This window comes from Leptonychotes weddellii, chromosome 10 (genome assembly GCF_054177405.1).
Source record: "Leptonychotes weddellii isolate Sample4059 chromosome 10, ASM5417740v2, whole genome shotgun sequence".
Classification (NCBI taxonomy): Eukaryota; Metazoa; Chordata; class Mammalia; order Carnivora; family Phocidae; genus Leptonychotes; species Leptonychotes weddellii.
Window position 1 is genome coordinate 111,286,823 of NC_138378.1, and position 19,839 is coordinate 111,306,661.

General features: G+C 33.7%; 2 protein-coding genes across 6 annotated transcripts in view; one reads left to right on the top strand and one right to left on the bottom strand.

Moving 5' to 3' along the window:
* Positions 1-2,414: 2,414 nt before the first annotated feature.
* GEN1 (GEN1 structure-specific endonuclease) overlaps positions 2,415-19,839 on the bottom strand; it is a 31,762-nt gene continuing 14,337 nt past the window's right edge. For all 5 annotated transcript variants that reach the window (XM_081797162.1, XM_081797163.1, XM_081797161.1 and 2 more), the window contains 10 exons: positions 19,590-19,700; positions 17,186-17,259; positions 14,736-14,824; positions 12,672-12,822; positions 12,324-12,360; positions 12,152-12,232; positions 10,978-11,108; positions 9,396-9,457; positions 7,330-7,470; positions 2,415-6,783 (listed from right to left, as the gene is read on the bottom strand). In XM_081797162.1, the coding sequence (XP_081653288.1) occupies positions 5,462-6,783; positions 7,330-7,470; positions 9,396-9,457; positions 10,978-11,108; positions 12,152-12,232; positions 12,324-12,360; positions 12,672-12,822; positions 14,736-14,824; positions 17,186-17,259; positions 19,590-19,700 (2,199 nt within the window). In that variant the 3' untranslated portion in view covers positions 2,415-5,461. The remainder of the gene's footprint in view (positions 6,784-7,329; positions 7,471-9,395; positions 9,458-10,977; positions 11,109-12,151; positions 12,233-12,323; positions 12,361-12,671; positions 12,823-14,735; positions 14,825-17,185; positions 17,260-19,589; positions 19,701-19,839) is intronic.
* Positions 17,344-19,839, top strand: part of SMC6 (structural maintenance of chromosomes 6) — a 94,748-nt gene continuing 92,252 nt past the window's right edge. Inside the window, exon 1 of the mRNA XM_081797158.1 lies at positions 17,344-17,363. The gene's annotated coding sequence lies outside the window, so the exon portion shown is untranslated. The remainder of the gene's footprint in view (positions 17,364-19,839) is intronic.

Genomic DNA, 19,839 nt, shown 5'->3' on the forward strand with positions numbered 1-19,839 from the left:
CAAGAAGACAAACAACCCAATTAAAAATTGGCCAGAAAAAACTGGAATTTCACAAAAGGAGATATATGAATGGCCAATATGTACATAAGATTCTTCATGTCACCAGTTTTCAGGAAAATGCAAATAAAGCCACAAGGAGATATCACTACACATCTACTAGAATGGTTAAAATGAAAAAGATTGACAATATTAAGTTTTGGTGATGATGTAGAGTGATTAGAACCCCCACATAATGCTGGTGGGAACACAAAATGATTCTGTGCCCTTGGAAAAGAGTGTGGCAGTGTGTTAAAAAATTAAACATATGCTGACTGTATGAACCAGCAACCTCACCCCTAGATGTTTATCCAAGTATTCATGGTTATATTTTCATAATAACCAAAATGTAAAAACAATCTTATTTTTCAAGCGATGAAGAAAAATTGCAGTATATTAATACTATGTCATACTATTCTGCAATGAAAAGGAACAGAGTATTAATATACACAACATAGGTCCTAAAAACATGTGGCAGGTAGAAAGTCATATACAAAGATTCCATACTGAAAGATCCCATTTATAGAAATTCTAGAAAAGGCAAAACATCGTGAAAAAAGCTTATCAGTTGTCCGGGATCAAGGTAATCTGAGAGGGTTAATTGTAAAGGAACACAAGGAAACTTAAGGGTGATGAGACTTTTCTTTATCTTGATTATGGTAGAAGTTATACAACCGTATACAATTACCGAAATTCATCAAACTTTATACTTACAGTGAGTAGATTTTATCATATGTAAACTACTTCAATAAAGAAAAAAAGTCAGGTTAAAAAGGAATTGAGCCCTTAGCTATATTTCTGAGGACATAATCAAGATAATTGGCACAGGGTGTGGGATCAGGTGAGCAATCCAAAATAAAACCAATTACTCCAGAGTAAAATTTCACCCTCATCTCCTTCAATATGTAGTACTGCGTTGTGCAACTGTAAACTCAGAACTTAGAGTTGTACACACAACTGTGCAGTGAGGTCCAATTAAGGTCAAAATATAGTTCCTTGAAAAATATTAAAAATGTACATTGTATGGGCATATGGGGCATCTGGCTGGCTCAGTCAGAGGGGCATGTGACTCGATCTTGGGGTTATGAGTTCGAGCCCCTGGGGCGTGGAGATTAAATAAATAAAACTTTAAGAAAAAGGTACATTGTATTAGCATTTAAAATTGAGATTACTGAACTCTGTGGGTGCTAGCTCAAACTTGAAACTGTGGTTATTTTACTAAAGAAATGCCATTCTTGGTCGACATATTGTCAGGTTTTTCTAATGTCAGGTCTTCGAAACAAATGTATTCTTTTCATATGTACAGTTAATTCACGTCATTTATAATTATTCTAAGCTATTAAAGGACATTTCGGGGACGCTTAAGAGGAAGCTTACACCAAAATCAAATGTGTTTAAGAGACACTCAAATGATTTAGTTCACATATTTCACATTCCGTAGTTTAGATGGCGTCAGAGAATCGAAAACGCTTTAACAGTCAAAATCAAACATGACATTCACGTCCGTTACGTAGCGCTAGGCGTCTGTGTGAAGACACACAGGCAGTGACACTGGAGTCATTAAGGAGTAAAACAGACCATATTTATTGATATGGAGTAATTTCTTAGCTACACTAATATATTGGTACAGAACACCTCTGGAAGGATCTACAAGAAATTAGACACTGTCCTTGCCTCTAGATGCAAGAATTATGGTCTGGTCATTAGAACAGAAAGGAGATTGACTTTTTCATTCTCTATTTTTTGTACCAGTTCACCTTTTTTATTAACCACATGAAAATCCCACCTTGGGGCGCCTGGGTGGCTCAGTCGTTAAGCATCTGCCTTCGGCTCAGGTCATGATCCCGGGGTCCTGGGATTGAGCCCCGCATCGGGCTCCCTGCTCGGCGGGAAGCCTGCTTCTCCCTTACCCACTCCCTCTGCTTGTGTTCCTTCTCTCACTGTGTCTCTCTCTGTCAAATAAATAAAATCTTTAAAAAAAAAAAAAAAAGAAAATCCCACCTTAAAAAATAAATAACACTTACTTAAGAACAGCCACTGATTTAAATAGATATATAGATGTTTTTTTTTTTAACCAAAGGGAAACTTTATTTACTCTTCTTTTTAAAGCAATCTAGTTTAAAAACAAGAGATCAAGAGAGAAGAGAAGAAACTTCTACAGATATATATATATATCAGTTCAATTAGGATAGGTGGGATCCTTGAGGAGAGACTGATTGCATTTATTTAGGATTCCCCTTGCCTAGAAATTCATGTATAGTAAGTGCTCTATAAACATGACATTTTTCTAAAATAAAGTTAAACTTGATTCAAAGCATTTTATGTTTTTAGTGAAATGTTGAAAAACCAAAATTATAACTTCAGAAAAAGCACAAAAATTCAAAAGTATTCCAAATTTGAATTTAATTTTAAAACATGGCATAATGTAATAAATACTAGATTAATAAACCAAAGTTTCATATCCAATCTTGGGAAAAATCTCTTCACTACTCTGGACTTGTTTTCTATAAAACAATAAAATAATAATGGCAGTGCATATGTGGGAGGCGGTTGGAGTATAAACATTGTAGATACTAAGGAGTTTGGACGGGTAAAATTCTCTACAATTTCTTCTTGTTTTTAAAAGTTTTATTGTGATATAATTCACATACCATAGAATTTATCTATTTAAATTGCACTATTTAATGGTTTTAGTAAATTGGAGTTTTGCAACCATCATCACAATCAACCTGAGAACATTTTCCTTATCCACCCACTCCCCCCAAAAACCATCCCATTAGCAGTTATTTTCCCTTCTCCCTCCTTAACCTCCCCTCCTCTGCCCCAACTCCCATAGTCCTTGATAACAATGAGTCTACTTTCTGCTTCTATATAGATTTACTTATTTGGAACTTTTTACATAAATTGAATCATATATGTAATCTTTTCCAACTGGCCTCTCACTTAGCATGCTTTCAAGGTTCATCGTATTGTAACAGGTATCAGTACTGCCTTTTCTTTTTATTGTCAATATTCCATTGTATTGATATACCACATTTTGCTTATTCATTCATCAGTTGATAGACATTTGGATTGTTTCCACTTTTGAGCTATGGATATTTGTGTAATTAAAAGTTTTTGGGTGGATATATATCTTCATTTCTCTTGGGTATATTTTTGGCAGTGGATCTGCTGGATCATATGGTAACTATGTTTAACCATTTGAGGAATCACCTGACTTTTCCCAAAATGGCTGCCCCATTTTACATTCCTACCAGTAGGTTATTTCTGGTAGGAATGTAAGTTTCTCCACACCCGCACCAACACTTGTCTTTATGATTCTGTCTGGCTGTCCTATTGGGTGTAAAGTGGTATCTCATTGTGATTTTGATTTGTATTTTTCTGATAAATAATGAATTTGAGTTTTTTCATGTGCTTATTGGCCATTTGTACATCTTCTCTGGAGAAATGTTTACTCAGATATTTTATTTTTTAATTTGTCTTTTTATTATTGAGTTGTAAGAGCTTTTTAGACATGTGTCTCTAGTCACAAGTCCTTTATCACATTCACAATTTGAAAATATTTTTTACTCTTTTATGATTTTCTCTTCATTTTGATAGGATCCTCTGAAACACAAAAGTTGTTGGTTTTGATGAAGTACAAGCTAAACTTTTGGTGTCTTATCTAAGAAATTCTTGCTTAATCCAAATTCACAAAGATTTATGTCCATGTTTTCTTCTAAGAGTTTATAGTTTGCAACCAGATCTTTGATCCAGTTTGAGTTAATTCTGCATATTGTACAAGGTAGTGCTCAAAATTCATACTTTTGCATATGGATATCCTGTAATGCCAGTAGAATTTGCTGAAAGAATACTGTTTCCCCATTGAGTTGTGTTGGTACTCCGGTTGAAAATCAATTGAACATAAATGTTAGAGCATATATCTGGACCCTCAATTCTATCCCATTGATCTGTATGTCTACATTGATGCCGCTCTAACACATTCTTCATTACTGAAACCTTATAGTAAGTTTTGAAATCAGAATCAGGAGAGGCAAGTCCTTCCATTTTTTTTTTTTTAAAGATTGTTTTGCCTATTCTGTGTCCCTTAAATTTCCATATGGATTTTAGAATCAGCTTGTCCATTTGTGCAAAGAAATCAGCTGAAATTGATGGAGACAGCCTTGACTCTATAAACTAGTTTGGGAAATATCTTAATATCAAGTTGTCTGATCCATGAACATGGGATGTCTTTCCATTTATTTAGGTTTTCTTTCTTTCAACGATATTTTGTAGTTTTCAGAGTGTATATTTTGCACTTCTTTTGTTAAATTCATTCCAAAGTATTTTATCCTTTTTGATGCTATTGTAAACAGAATTTTCTTAAGTTCATTTAGTATTACTCACTGCAGATGTATAGAAATATAATTGATGTTTGTATATTGATCTTCTGTCCTGCAACCTTGCTGAACTCATTTATTAGTTCTAATAGTTTCTAGTGGGTTTGTTAGAATTTTGTATATAAAGATCTTGTCATCTGCAAATAGCAACAGCTTTACTTTTTATTTTCCCATCTGGTTACTGCTAGACTTTTTGAATGTTAAGTTAATGCACAATTTAATATTTAGAGTTACTGGAGTCAATATAGTGCAAAATCATTTTTAAAAAGGAAAGAAAAAAAGTGCTATTAAAAAAAGAAAAGCCAATAAATTAGGAGGCAAGAAATCTGGTTCCCACACCATTATTAGTTAGTTGTGTGATCCTGAGCAAATTTCTAAGTCTTTTCTCATTATACATTCTATTTTGCAAATCTTTTTCCATTTGGCATAACTGTGAACTCCTGGGGTTATGTAAGAAGTAGCTTTCCTCAGTTTTTTCAGCCATTACAACCGTAATTTTTACTAATTATATTGGGCATCTTCCTCCTTTTCATTTTTGCCCCTCACAAAGAGAATAAGGTTACCAACACTGGAAAAGCACACTAAATGTATCTTCATATTGAGAGAAAATAAAACTCTCAGGAAAGGCAAAACAGAAGACACTGAGGGAGTGTAGGTAATTACAAAGAGTTATCCTCATGGGAACAAACTGAAACATAAATGAAAACTTCAGAGGTTGTGGAAGAAATGGACAAAAGTGAGTAAATGGATGAAGCATTTACTCTAGTACTGTACTAATATTTTAAAACTTTAAAATCAATAAAGATATAAACAATGTCAAAAGTATGTTTTTTAAAATATACTTTAAGTTTTAATCACAAGGATCATCTTTTAAAACCAAAGTTTTAGACATTTTTTATTACAATTTTAATTAAAATGGAAAGTGTCTCATGATACACAGAACCACATTACATTTTTATGCCAAATGTAGAGATTCTGCCTCTGCTAGTGCTGATGGTACTAAAATATAAAATACTAAGTTACACTTAAATATTTTTAATTCCATTTCAAGAGTTTTGGAACCTTAGTTTTAATCTTTGACATAAAGGAAGAGGACTATCCAAAGAAGTACCAGAGTCACCTTTGTATTTATGACGCTGTAGAAAACTCAGAGAACCTTTAGCTGCATCTGGGAAACAGTATTCTTCATTTCCAGCTGTTTTATAAGCCTGGACACACTGTTCAGTTTCTTTTATATATATTTTAGGGTTATTCAACTTGTTAGCATCATCTTTCTCGAATTGGGCTGGGTTACGCTTCTGAGAACTATGCTTCATTTTCTGAGTTGTGTTTTTAGCTTTCTCAAACACTGGGACACTTTCTTCATCAGAGGAATGTCTGTCAAGGCAAACGCTCTTCTTCATTACACTTCTCTGAGTGGTTTGCACATCCACTTTTCTACTATGATCTAAAGCAGTATTTGGTGGTCCAGCTCTAACACTGGAGGTCTTTACTATTGGATTGTTGACAGAATAAGATTTAGAAGTATTCATTTTATAGTTTTCTCGAAATAGCTGGTCTCCTTTTAGAACTTTAGATTTTCTAGATTCATTTTGCAAATGAATACCTAGAAGATCATTTGAGAGATGTGATGGACAATCAGAACCACTGTTAGTAATACAAGATTCTTTTATGGTAAGTAGGGATAAAGTTTTCAGGTCAACATTTGGCCGTGCATTATCCTGAGGATATGATGATTTTATATGTATTCGTTCCTTTAAAGGCAAATCCTGAAGATGTAAATGAGTAATGCCAGAAAGTAGATGCTCTTCAGGATTAGTCTTTTGAAGATCCTGATCCAACACTTTATTAATGTTTGTGGTGCACCATTCTGATTCACATGATAATTCTTCTGGGAAATGTTTAAAATTTTCAGGGATGGCTGTTTCAAGTTCTGATTTTAAACCATGAGAGGAAGTGTTCCTTGGAATAGCTGGAGAATTACTAAAAGAAGTATCTTCCCAGTCAATGGTGCTTAATTGTAGATCAGCGATCGCTGATATGTTATGGGATGAGGTACTAGGTTGACTAGATTCTGGAATTAGAGACTTACTGACAGCTGTAACTTGCTGCATAGCCAAAGGTCTTGGAGAAGACACCAAGTGCTCTTGTGTATTCAAACAGAGAGTATCTTCAGGTAAAATTAAGCTATTCAATGATGCAGAAATAGATTTCTGGGGTAATGCACGATCAGGGGTAATTTCCAAATGTAACTTGGAATTTTGCTTAGAAAAGACTTCACATGTGGGGTTTAAAGTCATCTGTGACTGGAAACTCTTTGTATTATCTGATTCTAGCCAATTGCTTTCTTTAGACTTAATTTTCATGCCTAAAAAGAAAAAAAAAAATACAATACTCTTAAAATCTATCTTATTTTCCTTAACTTGAGTAAGCAAATAAACTAAAGGGTTCAGATCAGAAATCTTCTGCATAAGTAATTATTATTTTTGTCTTTTTTGTCTCAGTGCATTCCTGGAAACTGTTATAAATAATCATAACAACATAATTCGTAATAAAATATTATAAAATATTTTCTTTTGGAAACAATGTTATAATTGAATTTGTTTTCCTCATCAAGTTCTAGGAAATAAAGAAAATGTGTTTATAATCCAAAACATGTTATGCATACTAGTTGCTCAAAAAGTAATAGTACAATTACTATTAACACTTGGTTAAGTTAGCAGACACAGAGCAGAATGGTTTACTCGTGGCTTTAAAAAAGAAGTGTATCAAGACAAAGAAGCAAGAGTAAAATCCTAACTCTTGATTTTACAGAACTTTCAGCAAAATTTAGACAAGATAGATTCAAATAGAATAGGTAACTCTTCTATAACATTTGTGTGTGGCATAAATAGCTATCAAATGTGATACTTACTTTTTTGTTTCTTCCCTTTCAGTTCTAAGTTTTGTTTTTGATAAACAGCAACAATCTCAGGATAAGCGGCTTCAAACAATGATTCTTCTTCTATGGTTTGTAGAACCAGTTCTCCATGTTTATCTTCCAGAGCATAATGTTCTAAAAGATTAAAAGTACAGTAGACACAGCCTTAATTGCATATTTGTAAATTTCAATTTTCCTAGGTAAGAAACTTACCTGGTAAGTTTGCCAGGTAAACGAAATCATGTGCAAATTGATAATTCATCACAGTTCTTGCTTTACAACATCTCTGTTTTAATATCTGTTGATACTAGTACAGAACTGATTTTCTTCTGCCTGGCAAGACCTGGAAAAAGATTCCTTTCAAAATGAAAAATTTAAATTCTCTTGCTCTAAAGATGGTACCTACAGGATAGAAAACATTGCTTAGATAAGGTTGGTTGCTTTTAATTTACTATAATAAGCGTTAAAATTCCAGATAAAGAATGGGAATAGTAAAACTCCCAACATTAACTTTCTTTAGTGATGGCTCCTGAAAAGAACAGAACTGAGGGTACACCCAGGCTCACTGGACTCACAAGCAGCTACTAAATGAAAATGAGAATGCTTGCATGTAAATTTACAATATAATATACAAATAGACTAGATCCTTATGTTTATCCTACATGAGGGAAAATCACATGAGAAGCTACCCTATAATGAAAATATTAGTTGATGAGTTTAAAGTACAAACAATGGAAACAGATGAACTTACAGTGTTTCTTAAACTGGCTAGGAGTACATTTTCTCCCTTAAAAAATAGCACCCACAAAGGACAATGCTCAGTTTTTTTTTTTTTTAAGATTTTATTTATTTATTTGACAGAGAGAGAGAGAAAGCACAAACAGATGTAGCAGCAGAGGGAGCGAGAGAAGCAGGCTCCCTGCTGAGCAGGGAGGCCGACATGGGGCTCGATCCCAGGACCCCTGGGATCATGACCTGAGCCGAAGGCAGACACTTAATGGACTGAGCCACCCAGGCGCCCCTGACAATGCTCAGTTCTGAACAGAGATGTGCTGCCAAACTGGGTTAATGTGATTTTCTTTCCTGAAAATATACTACAGTTGGTGGAACTGTTGCTAAACAGTCCTCAAAGTTCTTCAGCTTTCTCTTTTCCTAGTATTGCTTAGCATGGTTTATCTAATTCCTTACAATTTCATTCTTCAAAATTACCTACAACTTAAACTTTCTTTGACAAATCTACTGCCTCACTCATTCACATATAATCACACAATCTAATTTCAAAGCCAGATAGAAATGAATTTGGGATTACTTTCCATTTTAAATGATCTGTGCTTTCCTTGCCTTCAGTTTGGGAGCTAATTCGGAGTTCACTGCATTTTTGTCTATAGCAAAACAAGAGTAATTTGACAACTATAAATTCTCATGAAAACTAAACAGAGTACGGGCACCTGGGTGGCTCAGTCGTTAAGCGTCTGCCTTCGGCTCAGGTCATGATCCCAGGGTCCTGGGATCGAGCCCCACATCGGGCTCCCTGCTCCGCGGGGCGCCTGCTTCTCCCTCTCCCACTCTCCCTGCTTATGTTTCCTCTCTCGCTGTGTCTCTCTCTGTCAAATAAATAAATAAAATCTTAAAAAAAAAAAACTTAACAGAGTAAAGAAAGGAGAGGAAGAGTACCTCAGGTGCTACGCAGCAACCTGATTTCTTTAGACCCAACTACACAGTGAAATCCAATGACAAGACTGTTTGCAGCAGCATTTTCTTCAGAAATATCAAAACTACTTCTGTGTTATATTCTTAAATATTAATTACTATAGAAATATCAACTTATGATATGAAGATAAAATTACTTAAAGTTTTTAATATTTACTATTAGTCAAAACTTATTCAAATAGCACAGGTAAACTATGAAATCAATCCTCAGTGCATGTGAGATGTCTCTTCTTTGTTTTATATATATATGTGTTATATATATGTATATACATGTTTTATATATGTATACTATATTTGCTAAACCTATATATGGTTAAATGTTACAAATTTTGCTTAGAGTGAATACATACCAGGCTTTTCCCATTCAATTTCAAAGCAATGAATTCCATTTCTGATCCGGGTTTTAAGGATTCTGAAAAACAAATTCTTCTAATGAGGTCTAATTGCAGGAGTTATTTTGAAATTTTCAATTTGTAGATTGAATTATTCAATTTCCACTGGCTTTTGTTCTATTCTTATAATATTCTAAAAATACTATAAAGAATTGGCATAATTATTCCTTTGACTAGTTTATTCAAAAGATAATTTTATTGTTAGGTGCATAGAGTTGATGATTGTAATATCCTATCAGTAGATTTTGTTATTATTCAACGTTCCTTTCTTCCATAATAATGATTTTTCTTCTAAAGTCTATTTTGTTTCTGTTAATTTTGCTACATCACTTTGGTAAATATTTCTGTGGTAGTCTTTTAAATCTCTTTAGTTTCAAATTTTGTGTAGTTTTATTCTGCACATGCCCTATAAATAGCAGAATATTGTTGAATTTTGTTTATTCATCCAATATAATGCCTTTTAATTGATGAGTTTAATCCGCTTACATTTATTGTGATCACTGATCTTGCTGGACTCATTTATACAATTTATTCTGTGTTTTCTGTTACCCAACTTTTTCTTTGCTACTTCCCCCTTCCTCCTTCCTGTATTCTTTTAGTTTGACAGTCTTACTTTCCTATTATATGTATTGGCTTCAAAGATAGAGATTGCATTTCTGGTGTTTTAGTGGTTACCCTTAATGGTTTACATGCATACGCTGGAAGTTTTCATTTATTATCATCATTGTATATTAATCATCAAGCATTATGCAGCTATTTATATACATATTTTTCCAGTTAGTTTATTAAATTAGCTAAATATATTTTGTTGATTTCTCTTTATTGATTGACCACTGTTTTTTGTTATCCACATCATCCCACTGGGTTCATTCTTCTTCTTGCTTAGGTACCTCCTTTTATAGTGCTTTCAATGAGAATCTGTGATTTATTCACCAACCAGTAAATAAGGCTTTAATGATATGTAGGTTGCCAATCATTTTTACTCAAAGCTTTGATATGTTACTCCAGCATTACTGTCATGAAAGATGTATGCTATCAGACTGTCATTCCTTTGTAGTCTATCATTTTTCTTTGATATTTCCTCCCAAGCTTTTAGTTTGAAAATTTTTAAAACTTTAGAAAAGTTGCAAGAATAGCACAATGAATACTCATATTCCCTTTGCTAAATTTTACCAATTCTCAGTTTCTGTCCCTCCATTCACTTTACATTTTTGTTCCCTTTCTGGTTCATTGAAATAGTTCTATGGTTAAGCTTGGCTATATCATTTTATATTTATTTCTTTTAATAATCTGTTATTACTACTTGTTTGAAGCAGAAAAGTGTGCGAAGGCATGAACTTACTGTTATCTTGACTATAAACTCTGAATAAACTTTTAATATTTCCTACTAGACCTTTACTCCATTTTTATATAACAAAGAGCTATATATCCCACTACCAAAGGTATTAAGATTATTAAAGGTATTAATAAGATTATTATATAGATCATAAGATACTCAAATGGAAACACAGAGACTTCTCTGTACAATTCTTCATATTACCGAATTGGCTGTAGTTGATTAGAGTTCCTTCTACCAAGCTTTCTTTCTATCATGTCATAATGGGTCAAAAGCACTAGCAATTTCTCACATGCATAGTGATTGGGCCATTCCATTTTTTCAAGAGTAAATCTCTGTAAATATAAAACAAATAAAACAAGATTTTGTTATCTCTTGGAGACAAACAGCACTCTCAGATAATATCATTTTTTCTTTCAGAATTAACATTAGTTAAAGTAGTACCAGTAAGAATATTCCCAGAAAGAACAATGAGCCTCCTAAGGAGGCAATGTTGCATAAGGATTAAGTGTGAGGGTTGTCAGTTTGAACCCCAGTATGGTATTTCCGAGATGTTAGGTAAATTAATCTCTTTTAGCCTCAGGATTTCCATCATAAAATATAACCCAACTGAGAGATTATAAAGATTAAGTGAGGTTACATGTAATGTGTTAATATGATAGCAAATTTTAATTTTCAATAAATGTTGGTTGCATTAGTATTACTGTTGTTGGTAGGGATAGGCAACAAGTACTTACAATTTATTGAACTACTCTGTTTCCCTAGCCACTATATTAGGGGTTATTATAAATAATCTCATTTAATCTTCATAGTGACCTCATGAAATAAGTAATATTATTTCTATTTTTAGGATAACACATATACAAGATCACATAGTAAGTGACAGACTGTCCAAATTTAGAGTTAGGTCACTGATTAAAAATTCCAATGCCCTCTGGTGAACATAGCATAATGTATAAACTTGTCAAATCACTAAGTTGTACACCTGAGACTAATGTAACCTCATGTGTCAACTATACTAAAAAAAAAAAAAAAAATTCCATTGCCCTTCTAAACTACACTGCCTTTTATAACAACATACTTGATCCTCACATTCTCTGGGTATTACGCCCCACCCCCAATATCTTCCTGAATACAGTGAATCTGTACATGGTATGTACAAGGTGTCTTCTAAAGAAGAGCATTAATTATTGTGTGTCTTGTGGTCTGCAAAGTATGGTTCCTATGTGGCAAAGAAATGAAGATTAGAAATAAATGCTGAAAAATACATGTGCAATCAAAGCTGTTTTAAATCTCCTCTCAAACCAAAGTCATTATCCCTTCTTATCTTCCTAGTACCCAGCTACATAGCATAAAGTAAGTATTTATTTTCCGATACCTGAAACAATAATAAATCAGGTCTTTGGTACCTGATTACCTTCACCAATTTATCCTTGTTCGAAAGGAATTCTTGAATAACCTAGCAAGAGAAAATAAAATAGAAATTCAGACTTCAGACTTTTTAAAAGAACTTCTGAAATAAGACATACATTTGAATTATTAGTTATTACCTTATGGAATGGGAATCCCTCACAACTGCAAGCTTTTCTGAAAATAAATTATATACATGTTGTTAATATAATCAGGCAGTTTTAGACAGACCCAATTCATTTCACCTAATCTCTGCTCATTTAATGAAAAATGCCCTTGGATAATATCCCAGTCATCAAGCTTCTCTTTGAATAACTATTAAATCACCATCTTCTGATATAGCCTAATATTTGAACCAAATAAAAAAAAAACAGATTTTGTGAAATATTACTAGTCTAGACGTGGGGGAAGGTTATGTGGAAATAATTCAAGTAGAGATATATAAATAGGTCAGGACAGAAAAAAAGGAGTTAAAAAAAAGAACTTACTTTTTAATGCTGTTCTCTACTGCACTCAGTTGTCTATCATGCTCTGTACGGTGCCACTCACAAGGACAACAGTATTCATAATCATGTGGTTCACAATATTGATTAGTTTTACAGAATTTGCATCCATTACGTACATGACCCTTAGGTGAACCTTTATGGAAACACAAAGAAGTATGATTTTCACCGCTTTTTAGATTTACCTTCTACATCTTTATTTTTTTTTTTGTCCTTATCCAAATTTTTAAAAATGAATACTGTCTAGCAAAGTTCTTAGCATAGAGAAAGGTTCCAATACATTTAGGTTGAATAGAATGATGCATATTATAATAATTTTTAAGACAAAGTAGATCCTGAGCTATTACTCCTCCACGACACTATTTTTTTTGTTATTTCTATAGATTATTCTTCTATCTGAAACCATTAATTTGTAACTAGAAATGATAATTTTACAATAATCAACAATAGAAAACTTTGTGGTTTATTTGGTAGCTACATGCAAGAGAAGTAGGATATAATTACTAGCTTTAAAAAAGATTATTTATGGGGTGCCTGGGTGGCTCAGTCGTTACGTATCTGCCTTAGGCTCAGGTCATAATCCCAGGGTCCTGGGATCGAGCTCCGCATGGGGCTCCCTGCTCCACGAGAAGCCTGCTTCTCCCTCTCCCACGCCCTCTGCTTGTGTTCCTGGTCTCGCTATCTCTCTCTCTGTCAAATAAATAAATAAAATCTTTAAAAAAAGTAAAAAACTAAAAAAGATTATTCATGGAGTGCCTGTGTGGCTCATCGGTTAAGCATCTGCCTTTGGCTCAGGTCATGATCCCAGGGTCCTGGGATGGAGCCCCACATTGGGTTTTCTGCTCAGCAGGGAGTCTGATTCTCCCTCTCACTCTCCTTCTGTGCTACTCCCTGCCTCTCTCAAATAAATAAATAAAATCTTAAAAAAAAAAGATTATTTAACAGACTAATTCATGAAAGGCTTTCTTTAATGAGACTATTAAAAGAATATAACAGTTAATTACCTCTGCTAGTGTCTAGCCCTCAGTAACCTGCACAGCTACTTTTAAACTATGCTTGGATCATGAACGCATTAGGATTATGGCACAGGTGTGGGGACCTAGTGCCCTTTTGAAGGAAAGCATGAGCACCTTTAACATTGTTTTGAGAATACAGAAGAGCACATATAATTGATAGGGACTAAAACTGTCATTTATAAAGTATCAAAAAACTACAGAATTGAATTTAAAAGAATCCTTAAAAACATTTATTTCTTCCATTATTTCATCTATAATTTGACAATGCTTATGAACACATATTGAGACAAATAATTTCTTTTATTTATTATTATTATTAAAGTTCTTATTTATTTATTTGAGAGAGAGAGAGCATGAGCTGAGGGGAGGGAAGGGTGAGGGAGAGGGAGAAGCAGACTCCCCCTGGGCGGGGAGGCTGACGCAGGGCTCAACCCCAGGACCCTGAGATCATGACCTGAGCCAAAGCCAGACGTTTAACCATCTAAGCCACCCAACAGCCCCAAGAATTTCTTTTAAAAAATGAGCTAATAAGATCTCCTACTCTCTCTTGGGAGTGAAAGGTGTTTTTGATCCAATACACACTAATGGCATCTTTTTTTTTTACCAAGATTAATGAAGAGGAACCAAGTTATTTTCAATAATAATGAACATGTATTAGAAATTAAAGTCACTATCTTTATGCAAATAAAAACAAATGGTTTTAGTCCGATTTCCCCCTAAGACTTAGCAGCAGTATGATACATTTTTTTGTTTAAATGGATTTCTATATTGAAAACATAATTTTAACATCTATGTAATTTGGTATCATAGTTTGAAACGCACTTATCCTATATTTATCATTTACATCACATTATTTCATTCAATTAACAATTATTGAGTGCCTACTATGTATATGGACACAACTCCTGACACTGAGGATTTTCAATCTACTGAGGAAGATAGGGATGTAACTAACAGGTATTATAAGAAAAGGATGACAATGTGGGTATCAGACACTAATGTTCTAGAGATATCATTCCCTATGTCGGCTTACCTGGATGGGAACACACAGAACAATGGGCCAGTTTTTTAATAGCTAGTGGTTGTGGATCAGAGCATGATTCTTCATTCCACTGAGTAAACCTGTAAAAAAAAAAAAAACGATGTTAAAAGGAAAACGACAAAAAAAAACAAGGTCACCAAAATGCCATGCTCTCAAATGTCAGGCTATTCTGTTTCCTTCCTTACCTGCCCACTTGTTTTTTCTTTGATGGTAGATAAAGTCACTGGCCCAGCCTGGGAAAACCGTTAATCTATGTACCTCAATTTAAAAATGTGGCCCCAAGGACAACAGAATTGCAACAGGGGGAAGAGAGAATCAGACAGTCACAGAGGAAAAAAGAAGGAAGACAGAGGAATGGAAGACAAGGGAGGAGGCAGCAGAAAGGAGGGAGAAGGAGAAGAGAAAAAGAATATGTACTCATACTCGTGTACTCATATGTGTATATTCATATATTCATTCAGTTTGGGGTATTTTTTTAGAGAATCTTGAGTTAGGCAGCAATATGCAGGGAGAACGACTTGTATGTATCTTTTTGATCTCTTTTCTATGTGTGAGTATAAAACAAATCGAATCATGTATATGGACATTTTCCTGTATCAGGAATAGGGGTGAAGGGTAAAGTACAAAACTAAATAGAGCATTAAGTTTCTGAGTAAAAACTGTTTAAAAAATCTAGATCATCTGAAATTATCATTTTCTTAATCTCTTATGTAAACTGCAAAACATTGCCTGTTTAATGACTGATTTTAAGGAAAATGTGTATCTGCTAAGATTTCTACTAAATAAAAGTTAATTTTATTTTTGGCTAAAGTTCTAGGCAACATAAAGCCACCAAGGGGATAGTTAAGTATTCCTCATAAAATACAAGTGCTCTGAATTATGTTCCTCTACTTACAGAAGTTAAAGGTCTAATAAAAAACTAAATTATCTCTTTAGTTCATTGTGCAGTGTCTGGTACTAAGAGTTATTATTTGGCTTTTGGAATTTCTGATTCATTTACTACAAAGACCAAGTATGAGCTTGCTAAAAATAGCATTAATAGATGCTGGATAAATAAATAGAACTTTAATTGTGGGGAAGAAAAAGAGGGGGGAAAGTCAGTCTAAATTAAAATTAGAATGATACATAATGATAATAAGAAAGGTAATTTTATTCTTTTCAAATGTTGAGACAAACATTTCATAAAAAGTTGCCAAAAGCACATATTTGCTGAAACTATGTCAATAAGGATGATTTGTAGTTAGTGCCATACCTTCTTTTTATTCTGTATATCACTCTTTATATTATTCTTCACAATTCCCAAATGATTCCATGCCAATGTATACCTTTTCTTCCTGCTTTGGCACAGTATCACTGATACCAGTAACAGATTCAATGAAGTCTTATTTTTTGTTGTTGTTGTTTCTTTTTTAATGTTCAGTTAGCCACTGTATAGTATATTAATAGTTTTTGATGTAGTGTTCAGTGATTCATTGGTTGCGTATAACACCCAGTGCTCATCACAGCACGTACCCTCCTTAATTCATTGAAGTCTTAGATCTATCAGTAGCTTTATCGCTGAAGGAGCTTCTTCTTATTCACTCCATACTTCATCATCATTGATATTAATTCATAATTAACATTAACATAAACCATTGCTTTCATTAAGTAAATATACTTCACATGCTTTTGAAACTAAATAGCACAGTTGGTAAACTTCCATATATTCTGTACCTTAACTATTTTGAATCCTCAAATTGTACAGTCTAAATTAATTAGAATTAATATATTACTAAATATGTGGCTATAGAACAAAGGGCACTCAAGTAAAAATTGTGATCAAGTGTTACATGTTATTAAATATTTGCAATATATCAGGCATTTCACTTATAGAGAATAAATATGATATCAAAATATTTTATATCAAAAATAACTTTAAATATAAAATTATTTTATGGTTATGTTTATCTTTACTTAGTGGTAAAACAGTCTAAAATAGCCTATGGTAAAAGCACACGGTTATAAATAAACACATTTCGCATCGTACTACTTCTGTTTGTAGTGACCTAATAATGAAAAAAATACAGTATGGCTGAGGATGTATATTCTTATCTTTTCTTTGGAAAGTCTCAGAGTAAACAAAAACCAGTTATCATTTTATTATTTATTTTAAAGATTTTATTTTTGGGGGTTCCTGGGTGGCTTAGTTGGTTAAACCTCTGACTCTTGATTTTGGCTCAGGTCATGATCTCAGGGTTGTGAGATGGAGCCCCAGGTCCAGCTCTGCACTCAGTGGGGAGTCTGCTTGAGATTCTCTCCCTCTCCCCCGCTCCAAAAAAATAAAAATAAAAATACAAAATCCTTTTTTGGAAAGCATAATATAATACTTTTTGTAATAGTCGCTATTCAGTTCAACAAGAATAAATGTCTAATGTCACAAGAAAAGAGTAATTTTTAGTTACCTCTGAAGTAAACTTTGCCCTTTCAAAGTCCGTATAAGTTTTAATGCTTGCTCTTTGCCAACTCCAGGGACTCCCTTTCAGAAAGTGGAAAAGAAACGGAAATGTTAATCACTGGGGAATGGAGAAATAAAGTATGACATGTCCATTCAATGGGAGGTTGTGCAGCTGACAGAATAAGGTAACTATATAATGATAGGAAAAGATGTGCAAGATACCTTGCCACATGTAAGAAAAAAATAAAAATCGCCCACCCTACGATCTAGATTTGTAAGTAAAATTACTACACATTGTTAATCTATGCAAACCAAAAAGTCACAGGATTATGTACTAAACCACTGACAGTGTTTATTTTAAGGGAGGGAGGAACAGAACTTTAGAGGGCTTTCACTTTTTATGTTAATTATTCTGATAGTCTTTTAATTTGACTTAACTTCAGGTTATATTTGTAATCAGAAAAAGCAGGTTCATTTAGTTAGATGAACATTTAATCTTTAGAGACCCAGACAATCAAAAGAGAACAAAGGAGAGTTCCAAGTTAACTCTTGAAATTAATAGCTTAAGAAAAATTAAAACAAGTATTAAGTTGCCAACACAAAAAAAATGTTAATAAATGTATATTTGCATGACAATTTCTGGTTTGAGTCTTCCAGTTCCTATAAAAGTTTATGAATCTACCCTTATAAGTAGGACTGCTATTTAGCCAATATGCACTGGGATAGACATGCCAATGTTAAAATATTTCCAAACTGATTAGTAAATGGTCACTGCACAAGCATCCTAAGTGTCTGCTGGCAAAGGGGTCTCCCTCCAGCCTGAATCCCCTTTCCAGCCCCCTTACGCTCAGGATCAGCTAGTAAAAGGGTAGTACCTCTCCTAACAGTGGTCCCCAGAAGTCTGTTTCATGGCTACAGCCTGTGTCTTTGGCATACCCATTGCTAGATATTTTGTATGTCACCCTTCTTATATTAGCATTTAGCTACATGTTAAGTTTCTTGAAGGTAAATCATGTTAGTTCATAAGTGGTAAAAATCTTCAAGTAGAACAAAATAAACAGATACCAGTTTTGTTACAAAGGATAGAAAACGTCAAAATAGCTAAGGTTATTACATAATGTAACACCACTGTAGCTAAAATTGGTTTCTGTGAGTTTAATTTTGCAAATTTTTTCTTACGTTCAACATTCGACTGTTTCTAGACTTTAATCATGATATAATTACATATGGGAAATAAGAATCTTCTATTTCAGAATGAGAATTATAATAAAATAATTACTTTTGTGTTATTTAAAAGTTTCCCTCCTCCTGCTTCCTTTTCCTACTAGCTAAAAAAAGTGATTTCTCTCTCTGGTCACTGATGACCTGAGTTAGAAATGATGGTTAATAATTTTACTATCCTGCTATTTTTTCCTCTCTCCTAAGCTCTGGTGAAAAAAAATAGAGGGGCGCCTGGGTGGCTCAGTCGTTAAGCGTCTGCCTTCGGCTCAGGTCATGATCTCAGGGTCCTGGGATCGAGCCCCGTATCGGGCTCCCTGCTCCGTGGGAAGCCTGCTTCTCCCTCTCCCCCTCCCCCTGCTTGTGTTCCCTCTCTCGCTGTGTCTCTCTCTGTCAAATAAATAAATAAAATCTTAAGAAAAAAAATAGAGATGTCATCCTTTGTTAGACTTCTCTTGGGGACAGAATACATAGTATAATGAAGGATTTAGTAAGAATACAGAGATGATCAGTAGGGACCTAATGATGGGACTACATAGTAAGAACTACAATTCAAGACATTCCATATTTTTAAATATATTTAAGAATGGGATTCTCCTTTAATTCTTAATTTATCACTCACCTATTAGTATACCTATTTGTTCCAGAGTACTGTACTGTGCATCTTAAAATAAAATGTTTTCATGAACAAAACTCAGTGCAATGCTAAGACGCAAGGAAGGATGAATGGCTTACCACAATAATCATGTTGCCTAGTAACAGTAATAATACTGAGCATGTGCACAGTTGGAAAGCTGCAAGGAAGATTGAAAACCAAAAAGCAGACAAAACAGTGATAGAAATTAATATTGGCATGACACAAGAAAAGAGTAATTCCTGTATTTTTTTTTAAACGGTAGTAAAACTCGAATGTGAATCTCTTAGTCTAGACTAATGGTTTACTGATATTCAAGCTGTGGGCCTAGTTATTATTCGATTCTCGTTTATCACATTCAGTGTCACAATGAGCCAGTTTTTTAATGTCACTTGAAATGCTGATTATTTTTGTCACTAAATTGTTTATTATGCCTAAAATTATACTCTAAATTAGGTTCTTAATCAGATAGCCATATTGTTTTTATATTTATGCAGCATGTAAGGTATCAAAAAAGACACACTATGACTAATAAGTAAATACAACAATCTAAGCATACCTTCGGAAGATAATCACAGCCAAGTAGTACGGCTAGTCCAACCAGAGCATCTCTGTCCAAACCTAGTTTACTCTTGATAGATGACATTGTATAACAATCAACATGTGGATCCTAGAAGAAAGTACAGATTTAGTTTAATCCTCAAAAAAGTAAACATTTATACATTAAACATTACAAAAAAGAATTTGTCTCTAAATGTTTAATTATTCCTAAAAGTTAAAATAGGAAAAAATTATCCTAATCACCAGAA